At 34.8% G+C, this 14,253-nt stretch overlaps 1 protein-coding gene across 1 annotated transcript; it reads right to left on the reverse strand.

Moving 5' to 3' along the window:
- Nucleotides 1-380: 380 nt before the first annotated feature.
- Nucleotides 381-14,010, reverse strand: LOC144441102 (alpha-aspartyl dipeptidase-like). The gene is made up of 8 exons (XM_078130631.1): nucleotides 13,888-14,010; nucleotides 12,377-12,462; nucleotides 8,621-8,695; nucleotides 3,877-3,956; nucleotides 2,907-3,080; nucleotides 1,614-1,673; nucleotides 1,377-1,459; nucleotides 381-923 (listed from the first exon to the last, which is right to left on the reverse strand). Exons 1-8 carry the CDS (start codon nucleotides 13,992-13,994, stop codon nucleotides 863-865), a joined length of 726 nt encoding a protein of 241 aa, XP_077986757.1. The 5' UTR covers nucleotides 13,995-14,010; the 3' UTR covers nucleotides 381-862.
- Nucleotides 14,011-14,253: the final 243 nt, after the last annotated feature.

The raw sequence follows: 14,253 nt of genomic DNA on the forward strand, positions 1-14,253 counted from the left end.
GGTGAGTATCAATCTGCTAAGACAGTGCTCTATACCGCAGTGGCAGAGCGTAATAATAACAATTATATATATATATATATATATATATATATATATATATATATATATATATATATATATATATATATATATATATAATTTTAAAAAGTATATGGATCTATAGCAGCACAGCGGCAATACAATATATGTGATATACATATAAAAAAGACACTGCCAGGGCCTTGTGTGGAGTTATGTTATAGATGCCATCTAGTTCCTTGTCAAGCACATATTACTTCCACAGACATAGTCATGTATGCTCACCCCACTCTAGCCACACACACACACACACACACCACTATGAAACTGTATGCAATTTTATTTGATACTAATATTGTCCATTTATTTTGTCTGCAAAAAATACCATGTTTTTCTAATTTATGCTATGTCCTTCACACACAATGCTGTGGATATACTGTAAATTGTACTACATTTTCATTTATCTGTTATCTATGGGATGAACAACTATATTCATTCCACCTAATGTAAACAGTAGGAATTTCACCGCAGTGGAAAAACACAGATAGCGTAAGTGTATATTTGCTTTTCCATGTTATTGTCTCTAAGAATCATCATGGTAGTAGGTGTGAAGTCTTATGATTGAACCATATTGATAATTAATCATTTAAGTTTTGTAATACAACAAATTAATATATATATACCTTGTTATTATTTGGAATTCATTATATTATGATTTAAAATCTGGACACGTGTCTGTATGAGTACTCATTATAAAATCCTACAGGAGACTGTATGACATGACAGCCACAGCGGGCAAAACTATTTTGAATAAAACTCCTTTCATGATTCTCTGGCTGTTCATTTACTCCTTGAGAAGAAAGCTGAGGTCTGCTCCAGGTTCATGCTCTGATGGTTCTTTTCCCCTGAAACAAAACAGAATTGATAGTTGTAAGTATACACACATAAGAACACAGGTAGGTAGTTGGGTAGGATGGTGGATGGGTTGACAGACAGAGACAGAGACAGGGGCATAAATAAATACATACACACATGTACATATGTACATACATACATACATTTTCTCTCATATTATATAATTGCAATAATCCTGATATAACAAAAAAGTTGAATATAAGCATCTATGTTTAAATTATATTAGCGAGTTCTTTACGTAACAATGAAATTTAAAAGTCAATCAAAACAAATTATCCTGGTACAAGTTGTTCATAACATGAATTACATTTTTTTTAAATTCAAGTTATAAAAAATTACCTGACACTTCAGATCAAACTTGAATTTTGCGTTTGACTTAAAGTAACTCTTTGTTCAAAGCATCTAGTACACACACACGTTGGACAATGCTTTTTTGTACTTACTTCAGATATAGTCTTGCCTTTGTTCTCCCCTGTAGTTCTGCTTTATCTCCTTCCACTAACAGCATGCATCCTTCTCTTAAAGCCTGTGAAATTAACATGGATATGATTATAGCTTTCTGAGTAGTTTGACATTAGAATGATGTTTAGAAATGCACTCATGTCCTTTTACTTTAAACAGTAAGCCACTGACTTATTAGACCAAAGGAAAATGGAAATAACAAAGTATCTTTGCCTTACCAACACTGTTCTACTAGCTTCTTCCTCATGATACTCCTGGATTCTCTTTTCCCTAGTTTCCTGAAGGAGGAATTCCAATAAAGTTCATGAAGATTATTGCCGTTCTCCCAATGTTGACGTCAAAAAAGTGAAACATTTTCATAAATGATAATTTCAGGAACTGATGTATTGATAAATTAAGTATGTCCATTATTTTGTCTCAGAATTAATATGCTCTGTACCATGACGATAACCATACATTATACCATGCACAAGCCTAGTTGGAACAACAAATATGGAATTTATACCCTGGTCATTCTACATCATGACAATGTCTGTCTCCCGATATTTCTTTGATATTACTGGTGCTACAATTATGTTATTCGCCAATACTTTTCTTCATTCAGCCGGTAAATACTCATGACCTAAGGGTTGTCATTACGAGTCGACAAAGACCCCTTAGGTCACTCGTATTTTCCTTGGCTGAACGAAGAAAAACATTGGGGAATAACATCTAAATATATCATATTTTGAATGTTGTGATTTGATAAAACACAATGAGAACTATGTTAAACTAAACTGTTCATACTTGAGATAATCTAACTCTTAACATGAGTACATCATGTTATACTGCCCTCAACATTTTCCAATGAAATCCACTCAGAAGTAAGGGTTTTAGAAAATAAAGCCACTGAGAAAAGCCATTCTATGATTATCAATCAAATTAAATTTGTTATTGAATGCCTAAATACAAGATATGAATCCTGTAAATAGCAAGTAATGATGAAGTATGCGTTAGTGAGTAGAATACTACAACACTGTGAAAAAACAATGGTGCGTTTGCTTGGATGAAGTCAGCTAGGGAAAGATTTCATGCAATGACAAAATTGGCTAAAGGCAACTATGCAACTGATACAAAAAACAGTAGGGGTGCCTCTGATGTAGGTCTAGGCGACGCTTTTATTAGTTTGTTTTATATCTGGAAGTTATAACATCACACTAGCTAAAAGTTGTATTCAATTGTTACACAATGTAGCAATCTATCAGTAAACAGCGTCGTGGCATCCTGGCTCCTGCGGTGTTTATGTTTCACAAGTTATTGATGCAATTACATTGTATAGGACTTATTTGATTACTGCTTACCACCAGCAGGCAAACACACCAGTGTTTTTTCACGGGTTGTACAATTACCTTTTAATATAATGACTAAAATTACCACCCCAACCACCCCCAATCCCATGCAAAACTAAAAACAACAACACATAATCTTAGATTTTATACTCCTTTAAATCATAATCTCCATTTCATACTTACCCCCATATGTTTACTATTTGGGTCTGTGTCAATATAATGTGGGTTGATATTAAATGGAACCAGCTCCAATGCTGTAAACGTTGGTGGATAAACAATTGGCATATCATTAGTGGTATTAATACTAGCAGTAGCTACATTAGTACCAGCACTGGAACCAATATATGGGAGTCCTTCCTGCTCGAAAAAGAAATTAATACATTTGTAAAGAGAGGGTCAATGAGGGCTGAATGGCATAATTGATGTTGCAGTCTAGTTGCCTATGAGACAAATATCAATCAATGAAATTTTGGTGAATATTCAAGTCTGGAAAATTCAGTGAATTTTCTTTAGTGAAATCATGGCATTATTTGCATGAGACATCAGGCTTCGACCTCTGAGGGCACCCTTCTTTGGTTTATGTTTTGTATGTTGTAACTAATGATTTATTGTGAATTCTCTCAGCCATGGCAGAGGTATGTACTCTACCGAACAAACTCTACATTGTATTTCTCATTCTGAAAGTGTTCAGCCCCCCTCCCCCCATGTCATTTGTTTTTGTCATCAATGAGTAATGTCGAGGAACCCTGGGTCAGTTGTATTTCTCACCAATGAGATGTAGAAGAAACTTAGTATCCAACGTCAATAGGGAACTTGCAATCCAGACTGAGCATGCTCAGACGCAAAGGATTATCTGTGTTTATCGTAATATCTTATCTGGAGCTACCAATGAAATAAACCTCCCACACTGGTCAAGTGACATATGAATTGATCATTCGTGGTTATAAACAATTTAACAATATTGTTTACAATGTTAATTGATTAGTATTTATTATCACATTTCCCATGACGCAACATTCAACATGGCGGGTTTGCAAGTTCCATATTGCATTTCCTTTACTTGCAAATGGTAGACAGACATAATTAGTTGAATGACAGGAGACAGGTATAGTACCATATATACCCAGAGTCCTACATCTTGTTGATAACTTACCTCGAACACTCTCTTTCTGATAACAGGGATTACTTTTTGGTCATAGAGAGTTGTTAGTAGACGAAATGTGTTGCCGCCACCTAGAAAAAGCAGTGTATGCAAGTTGATTAACCTCAGGGACATTAATTGTGATAGCTAAATTCCATCAATTCTAATTCTATTTCTTGTAAGGCCTAATAAAACAAGCGACCTATCGGTCAGAATAGCTCCGCTGTTTTTTTTTTAATTTAATTTTTTATTTTGGTGACATGTAGAAGTGGTTCAGGTCTTCAGCTCTTCGAGTCACTATGCAGTTTTGTTTTAGCGATGCAATAAAGTGGTTAGTGGTTTCATATGATGTCTCACTATAAAACACATTTTACACAGAAGTTGGTCATGTATTGTACTTTTATACCATAGTCACCATTTTATAACAAAAATCTACTGTTATGAAAAATTGCACAAAATCTCAGAAAAAAATGACTGGGAAATGCACACAAGAAAAAGAAAAAAAGAGGATTTTGAGGTTGGCTATAAGTAATTCCAGTGTCTTACAGCTGTAACCCTGGAAAATTTTAATGAAGAATGAAATAAACTAGGGATCTAAAATAATTTTGAGGCAATTTCAATTTCAATTTTCTAACAAATTTACAAAGTCAACAACATTCAACTTGTTCTAGTTGTGGTAGATATATATAGGGAAGAAATGTATTAATCGCCATCTTAGTTTCCGTACGGCGACAATCTCAAGTACCCGGAAGAGAGTCATTCTCAGCCATACGTTACAGTGGTAACACTCGTTCATGTTCGGTTACCTTTCACAAAGAAAACACAACGAAATGGTTGAAATGATCTTTTTTAAATTTCTTTTCATCACAACAACAAAATCTGCGTGATCAAAAGTGTTGTAAACTAAACCAGAAAGAATTATCGGACTGGCTAAACTTCCCGATGAACTGGAAGGTCCTACTACTTCCAAGTAAGCCTCGATAGTACTATAGTACGTGAGAAAATCGTCTCAAACTAGCGATACAACTTTCAAAATATAACTTGACATGTCTTCATTTGTTAGAGTTATACAATTCAAGACGGGTTTTCACTCGAAAACAACAATTCTGTGAATAATGACACTCTGAACGCAGCGATTTCTCGGACGATGTTACCACTGTAACGTATGGCTGACAACGACTTGCTTCCGGGTTAGTCCCTCGTGCATACGGGTGGATTGTCGGCGATTAATACATACATGTACATCGTCTGATATTTTAATTCACAGTGTTTTTTGTGACCGGCGCCTGTCAGCAGACTCTGTCATTTTTTTCATCATTCCATTGTATTTAAACCTTGTACTTGACATTTCGCAATATTTATAATTCTCAACAAAATACCTCAACATGCCTCACTTCGCTCGTACTCAAAGCAGCCCCGCACGTAGTCCTGCTTGCATACGGAGGAATTCGGGACTCGATTCTGACAATTGTCCCTCCCCCTCCGGTGTTTAGAGTCAAGTCAGTAATACAGACTCGTGCACCCGAGGACTACCCCGCGCGGTATGATCACTGACACTGATGACATGATGAGAGAGAACCTTTTCGGATTTACATGTAAAACGGGGAAAGATACGCAAAACATAATGCAAAGTCTGAAGCCAAATTAAAGTTGTAATTATTTTAATTATTTTTACTTGCCAAATATTTGCATTTTGGAAAGGCAAGACACGTTCATGTCGTTTAACTTTACATGTGAACTGTCGGCCATATTTAAACTTCAACCGCATGCCTGGCATGCCCTTCCTTACGCAAGTTGTCTGAATTCTGGTTCACTGTCATTCCAAATTGCACGACAATATAGAATTAACCACAAGTTACATGTTATCTGAAAACATCACACTTTTATAGTGGGTCTGAAGTGTGATTTTAGTGAGTACTAAGAACGTCCTGTGTTGATACTCAAGATACTTGCTGTGGAAAATCGCTCGGTCGAATGAGGTCACCTTCAGCTTCTGGTCGAATCAGGATAGAGTATGCAAATGAGGATGTTGCGGATTGGCTGATAATGTAGAAGGGTGCAGAATTGGATTTGAAGTTTACAACCCTGTTTCGAACAAACGCTTGTCATTTGGGCGCCCAATGCGTAGAATTATGACTATAGCACATATTACATTGCTTGTTTGACGTCAATAGTGTCTTTTGAAAAGTGGCAGTTTACTTAAAGTCTCGTCGACTGATTTCCAATATGGCGTCGGTCATTATGCTCATTAACATATTCATTTTTTTTTCAAATTACAAAAAAAAAATCATAAAAAATAAAAATGAGGATGTGCTGACTTGAAATTAACAAATCTGAGTAAGCTACCCCCTGCGCATCAACACGCCAGATATCAAAGCAATCTAATAAGAGGTTTTCAAGGAGTTGATGAAAATGACATTTTATGAAAAAAAATCATAAAAAATTGAAAATGGCACAGATCAACTTGGCATGAACAAATCTGAATAGCCTCCCCCCAGGGAACATGCACACCAAATATCGAAGAATTCCGACTGTCACTTATGGAGTAGATAGTAAAAATATAAAAGTTTGACGGACACCTATGATTCACTCTACTCTCTATACCTCAATACCCACCTATACCTAAAGCTACGCTTTCAGCTTTCGCTGACAGCGGAGCTAAAAAGTTGTTTGGTTCTGGTTACTGACCCCAACTAGTTTTTCACACTGACCCTAAATTTTCTTTTTACGTATTCGAGAAAAATAATGAAACTGTGAAAATCGTGAAGTCTCGTAAGAAATAGTGGATGCAGAAACTGAAATCATCTTAAAAGACTATTCTTCCAATCTGTAATGGCTGTACATCTGATGGGAAGAAACCAATAACACAGAGACCATTTGGAAAACAACGGAAAACATAACTAACTGAGCTAAACACTCACATTTGAAGACAAAAGAATTTTAAAAAATAAAATATAAAATCTACCTACCCCACATATTCTAAAATTGAATGTAATCAGAACCACACAATATTTTTTTTTACGCCGAAGTAATTTTTATGTTCTGAAGATGAAGGTTAATAATAATCCTGCTGATCAAGAACACCACGGTACTTAACTCAGTTAATGGTGTATTGTACACAAAACCTGAACAAAAAATTGTGATTTTTCACTTTTGTGGGAAAACAAATGTTCAGAATTAATATCAGCATTTCGACAAAAAATATAGTGATTTTATTTTTAATCGACTATATGAACAAGATCTGACCGAATTAAGTTGTTCTAGCCACAAGTAAGAGATTATAAACAGGTAGACATGAATACATATACCTGGATCACTCATTATTATATCATTATAGTCTGTCTTTTTTGTACACTTCTTTGTATTTCTGGCAAAGAAGGGCACCCCTTTTTATAGACTGTAAGGTATGCAGTGTTATGGTGCCCTCACACATCAGTATGAGTAATGCTAATAGCATAACACAAATGTCATACCTTACAGTGGCCATATGTATTGGGGTATTTATTTTGGATTTTTAATTTATAAAACAATTTTATCATGGCTTCGTACTTGAAAAATCAATGTTAAACAACATTGACTATGTCTGTGTTTGTTAACACAATACATTGCAAAAACGCTAAAAAGGTGTACAAACTTTGTTATTGTATGTACATGAACAAATATTGTAACACATTTATTAAGTTTCTTTCTCTCAACTTGTAATCAGTACAAACAAATACCTTCTAGGGATAAAGAGGGTTAATCTTAGGCAATTTATTGAGTTACAAACAAGGACTTAGTATTTTGGTTTAGCGTTGATTTTTCAATTTGGAAACCACAATAATATTTTTTTATAAATTAAAAATCCAAAATAAATACTCATTCCTCACAACTTCACAGATTGCACATTCTATGGTTTTGTTCATCAATGTGTGATAGAATGTAATATTTAGTAATATAGTATTCCTGAACAATTTCATACTTTGCTAACAAACAATAAATTGATCATCAATCCATTCCAAGTCTCCACCACAAATTCTCACCTTATAGTAATAAACTAACTAGCATGTATATATGTTATACACAAATTAATGACAACCATCAATGGAAGTAGAAAATGCATGCATATTATGCACAAAATATCTAAATTTTTAAACTCCTTGCCACGATATTTACGTAAGTCTCATTGAAGCCTGATTACCCAATGCACCTGAAGTATGCAATATTTTGTATCATTACATATGTACCAGAGATCACTTGCACTGGTGCATGGGCATACTTGTGGTATTTTCACTTCAGTGCAATACCGAAAGCATTATTGCACACCTGCATGCAAATGATATGCAAATGAGGATGTGATACTTTGCTACACATGAAATCGTGATTGTGCTGTATGATTTCAATGAAAATTTGCCATTTCAAATAAACATAATGTAAAAATAACAGAACCTCATGCTTCGTGAGTTCCCGTTTGGGTACTCCAGGGTATTTACACTCATGCTTGCAGTGTTTTCTGCTGCACTTTCACTCACTGTGCTCGTGAAAGTATGGACACAGAGAACACTGCAAGCACTTGTGGATATATACCCGAGTACACCACACTTGGCACTCACGCGATATTGGGTTCTGTCATATGATAGGTCATGGACTTATGGCATACTACTGAAATAAATAACTTCATCTAGGCCTCTTTCTCCCAAGAGGTATTTGTTGGTAGAAGAAAGAGGAGTAATTATTAGCATGATCATGAAAAAGTCTACAATTTCTTCCTTCTCACCTACAAATATAGCTTGAGCTTTGTTAACAGCTTCAACTGCATTGGGTTGTTCATGTATACTGTCTAACTTGTAACCTACAAGAAAATCAGTACAGGAAGGTTATTGTAGACCACATAGCATGTACATACAGTATACCATCTAAGCCAATTTGGTGAACCACATGATGCCTGTACAGCCACTTCTTATGTGACCCACAAACATTTGGTAATCACCTCTCCTTAATATTATGTGGGGACCCAAAAAACCCAAAAATTTCTACCAAACAATATTTTTCATCATTCATTGGAGAGCACATTGCTAGCATATCTGTACAGTATCATGCACTGAGGTCATTCATTTGTGCCATATTCTAAGACAATATTGCACTTACAGTGGCCATATGGATGAGGATTGGGTATTTATTTTGGATTTCTGATTTATAAAACAATTTTATGATGGCTTCCTACTTGGAAAATCAATGTGAAACAACATATGCCAAATCCTTGTTTGTAACTCAATAAATTGCAAAAGCTTAATAAACGTGTAAAATCTTTGTTATTGTACGTACAATAACAAACTTTTAGCTTTTTGCAATTTATTGAGTTACAAACAAGGACTTGGCATATGTTGTTTCACATTGATTTTCCAAGTAGGAAGCCATCATAAAATTGTTGTATAAATCAGAAATCCAATATAAATACCCAATCCTCATCCATATGGCCACTTTAATAACTGAATATAATGTTTAGCCAATTTACACCAAATGTTAGTCATTGACTACAGTACTGTATGTTTAGCCCATTTACACCAAATGTTAGTCATTGAATACAGTACTGTATGTTTAGCCAATTTACACCAAATGTTAGTCATTGACTACAGTACTGTATGTTTAGCCAATTTACACCAAATGTTAGTCATTGAATACAGTACTGTATGTTTAGCCAATTTACACCAAATGTTAGTCATTGACTACAGTACTGTATGTTTAGCCAATTTACACCAAATGTTAGTCATTGAATACAGTACTGTAGCATTAACGAGACACTGACAGAAATGAGCTTGATTTACAATTTCTTAGTTCCCTGTGAGGTGCAATTGATTGTTTTAGGGAACATATAGGCTCTTGTTTGAAGGAAATACCCGAGTCTCAGTCTAGGGGGTCACACAGTTATACAATGCAGGACAGCATACATATAAAGGTTCAAATGGAAGTCTGTACAATATACTGTGTTTGTGTACCTTCAGGCAGTGGTATACACCTCTCAAAGAAGGCTACTAATGATACCCTCACACAGTGATCTACCCCTCTCACAGAAGGCTAATGATGGCACCTTATATGTTGATCTACCCCTGTCACAAAAGGACAACGACTGCAAAATGGCACAATGTATCTTACAATCTACATTTTTATATATGATTATAATCAAAATACTTGTATTAGCAAAGAACTTCTGACTAGATAAAGGAAACTACATTACCAATAGATTGAATGTTATAATTATAATTTACGTGCATATAGATAAAAATATTTCATTTTGTCAATTTTACAATTAAACAAATTATGGTTGTTTTGTTATGAACTTTTCAAAGGAAAGAAAGAAACCTAAAAAAATAAAGCATGGTTACTGGTGTTATCATATGAGGCTTGTATGTGGTACAGATGTCATATTATGTAATCATTTACAGTGATAAGAAAGATTAAGATATTATGATATCATTGATAACCAAAAGCACAACTTAATTTTAACACACACATACACAGTCTTCACATCTATGTAAAAAATGCAATGCCATCCAATAGTACCGGGGTATTCTTGGTAGTATTTGTGAACCATGGTAACCAGGGTAACAGAGAATGGGAGAACTATAGCCTGAAACATGTACTTTACTATATATTCAAAGAGGATATTATTTTAATAAAGCAATGTTATCATTTATGCCATTTATAAAGCCTGGATACAGGCTGTAGCAATACTAAGTGTGTCATTTGGTGAATAGCTCAAAGATATTAGTATAAATTTCTGAAACTATAGAATATTCTTCACTTTCAGGACTTTATGGCCTGGATATGGGTTTTGCAAAATGCAGTAACGTTGAATGGCATAAGGGCCCGACTTTAGGAGCGCCCATAAGCAGTACTACTAAGGTCCGCAAAACCCATATCCAGGTCTTAAAGGTTTTCATATACCCCATGTTGTGACATATAGAAACATCATTTGTGTCACATAATCACATACATTGGCACTGAAATATTTTAGTCGCAGAAACATCATGATTGACATAGTGAAGAAATTAACAAAGGCAAATCACAGAGCAAATGGATATCGATATGAGCGCGGCACTTGCCATATTTTGGCAAAGTGTGCTGGGCTGTGATATGGATAATTATTGCCCGGGTTCGATGTGCATGATCTCCATTGAATTACACAGGGATCAATACTGGGTATATCATAACTTACTTGACCTCATACATTATATAATGAAGTCGAAGATAAAAATCTAATGCATTTTGGAACAATGAATGTTCATGGACTCTGGGTTCATAGTTTCAAATGAACATTTCTTTTCAAAGTCAAAAACAACTTCGGAAGCAAACCCCAAATTCTGCATTCACTAAAATACATGCCCAATTACTAGAAACAAAAACATAAAAAGGCCAGCTAAATGTCACCAAGTAGGACCATAAAAGTTATATTTTTTTTGTTACAATTTGGACTATTTTTTTCTGTAGACTGGAAGATATGTTATGTGGGTGTTGCTCCAACCTCACCAGCCTATGAAAGGGGTTGACTGATGTGTGAGGGCGCTCCGTCATGGGATACCTTACAAACCATTCTATCTGTAGTTTGTATTTCCAACTAGTCACAATCTGTCACACCGAGGGAGACTTTATCAAGTTTAGATTTGAACAGCAAACAACAGCGAAAATTCAAATGAACATATTTATGTTATTCTACTTTTTATGGTAATTACAGGCAAGCTGGATTTCTCATTCACAAATACACTGTAATGTCATCTGTAAACCTGGATATTTTTACTAAAGATGTATTTTTTGGCTTATTTTTGTTGAAAATAATAAAATACAAAAAATAAGTAATGACTAAAAATCTTTCTTGTGCATGAATTTTATAACTTTTATTTTGTACCAGTCTGGTAATTAGTTAAAACATCAGTCTTTGAGAACTTAGCTGAGAACTGTCAAATCGCAACATTTTCTTGTGCCGAAAATATGTAGGTTTAGGACATAACCCGACTGTCCCAATTAATCAGTGTGCGTCTGTTTGAGCAGAGACCCTACATGACGGGTCTGTGGTTTGAGCATAGACCCTACACGTGTAGGCGCAGGGTGTATGGTGTGAGTTTAAACCTGGATATCTCGCTATCTGCCATACTATAAACAACTGTTATCTGAGTAAATTGAGACACACATGTCCCCTTTGACACAAAAGACAAACAATGTGTTTATCTTGTCTCTTGGATAGCAGATACCGCCATGTGTCATTCATAACTGTCCACTGACCACTGTTCAACATTAATAGATTTGTATGACAAGTAAACTCCATTGAAGTATAAAAATGTTATTTACCAGAAGACTCCCCACTTCAATTCTCACTGAACTATGGGAAACTAAGTGTGATTTATTCATATCCCGAGCTGTTAGCAGACACCAAACAAAACACTGACCTACAGGTGTGTCACTTCCCACATATATCATTTGCAGTGTGACATGGGACATTACAAAGTAAATAAATGGCACTGTGTTATCTTACACTCACCAAGAGATTCAAACTTTGTCCTGGCTGCCTTGGCATAGCCATCACGATCCGTCAATGCATAGGGGATAAAAAGAACCCTCTCGATGCTGAATGTAAAAAAAGAAAGAAATATTGTATTATACATACATGAATACATGAAACTGCCTGGTAAATGGGACAGTATGTTCAAATATTTACAATTAAAATCACAAAACAGGAAACAAAACGTCAGCTTGATTGACCAAAATCTTACAAACACTGCTACATTTTACCATCTGGCTCAACAAAAATCTTACCAACATTGCTAAGTTTTAAAATCTTGATTGACAAATATCTCTGTTGGTAAGATATAAAGCCAAATGATAAAATGTGGCAGTGTAGGAAGATTTTTGTTGAGACAGACTACATTTTGTTTCTAGTCTCCTGATTTTCAAATTAATGAAACTTTGATATTTTGGTACTATAAATATAAAGTTAGTGTTAGCTGCAATAATTGTAACATTCATTGTGGTTTTTGCTGTTGTTTTCTTTCTGTTTTGAGCCTTAATTTCATTCCGATATTTAACTGGAACAGAATGAAAAACAAAGCTCAAAAACAGAAGGAGTAAAATTCTAACTTGAAACAATCACTACAACTGTTGCAGTCATGTGACTGTCTGCCACAAAAACTTGGACGAACAAACAAATACACCAAAGCCATGCATGGCTAGTATTACAATAAAGCTGGGTATGAAAACAGTGTCACAACATTCCTATTAGATGTTTCTCAACTGTTTAAACTTCACCTATCTATGACATAAACATGAATGATAACAAAAATAATATTTTCTAAAACAATATGACAACCTTTTGTCAAATTTTGTAGATTTTACTTATAATCTTTAACAATTCACATTATTAATATTATATCTTTTAAGGCATTATGCTTGCAAAGTATTTTGAAATGCTTTCTATTGGCACTCGGCTCTACCACTGTTACCAGTAAAATACAAACGAATTCAAACACTTTGTGATTAGTTAAAATAGTTTCACATTTTTCCACGCCCCCTCTCAGCCAAGCAATATATGAATACGAATTCAACAAGTTCAATTTCATTAAAATGAACTCTCAACAACACTGCAACATTTCCTTTGAATTTAATTACTAAATACACTAGTCGTGTGACTCTTGCGTCTTGTAACCAACATAATCAACACGAAAGTGAAAGCGTGGATCAACTACTTATTTATGAAGTGAAACCGAAAGACTGAACGTTAGAGAATTTGTTCTTAATGTTTCAACCGTCGTCACACTAGTGTCAATCTTTGAAAAATACATTCTTAGTAATTAATGAACGAAAACACTATGTAGAAAAGCAACATGACTTTGAAATACCTGACAGAACGTGACAGGAATACAACAATGAACATGTCCTCACGTCCCATGTCACGGCGTCACCTCCCCTATTTTATTGCAATATGTATACCTCGTAGCACTCGGTCCCCGGATGCAAGCATCACATTCAAGTGGTTGTATGTCTTAAAAAACTCACCTGCCAAGAAATGATTTGATATTATCCTGGCAATGATCTAAGTAGCCACTACCGTGTAAGGTTGAGTTGGAAATCAAGAGAAGACGTCTGCTAGTGTTTCCAGCCATGTTGGTTGCTGATGACCTCAAGTGACATAAAAAGACTCCCTATGTTAGTTGGAATTGTCATACATTGACATTGACGGGTGCCCTCAACGTTTCAATAGTATTGAATTTAATTTGTGGAAGTATCACAGGGCGCTCAGGCTTAGTTAGTTATATTTACGAAATCAAACAAACACAATAAATAAATAGATAAATAAATAAATAAATAAATAATAATAATAATAATACACAAACCAGACAATAAACAAATATATATATATAT

Source organism: Glandiceps talaboti, chromosome 10 (genome assembly GCF_964340395.1).
Source record: "Glandiceps talaboti chromosome 10, keGlaTala1.1, whole genome shotgun sequence".
NCBI classification, from domain to species: Eukaryota; Metazoa; Hemichordata; class Enteropneusta; family Spengelidae; genus Glandiceps; species Glandiceps talaboti.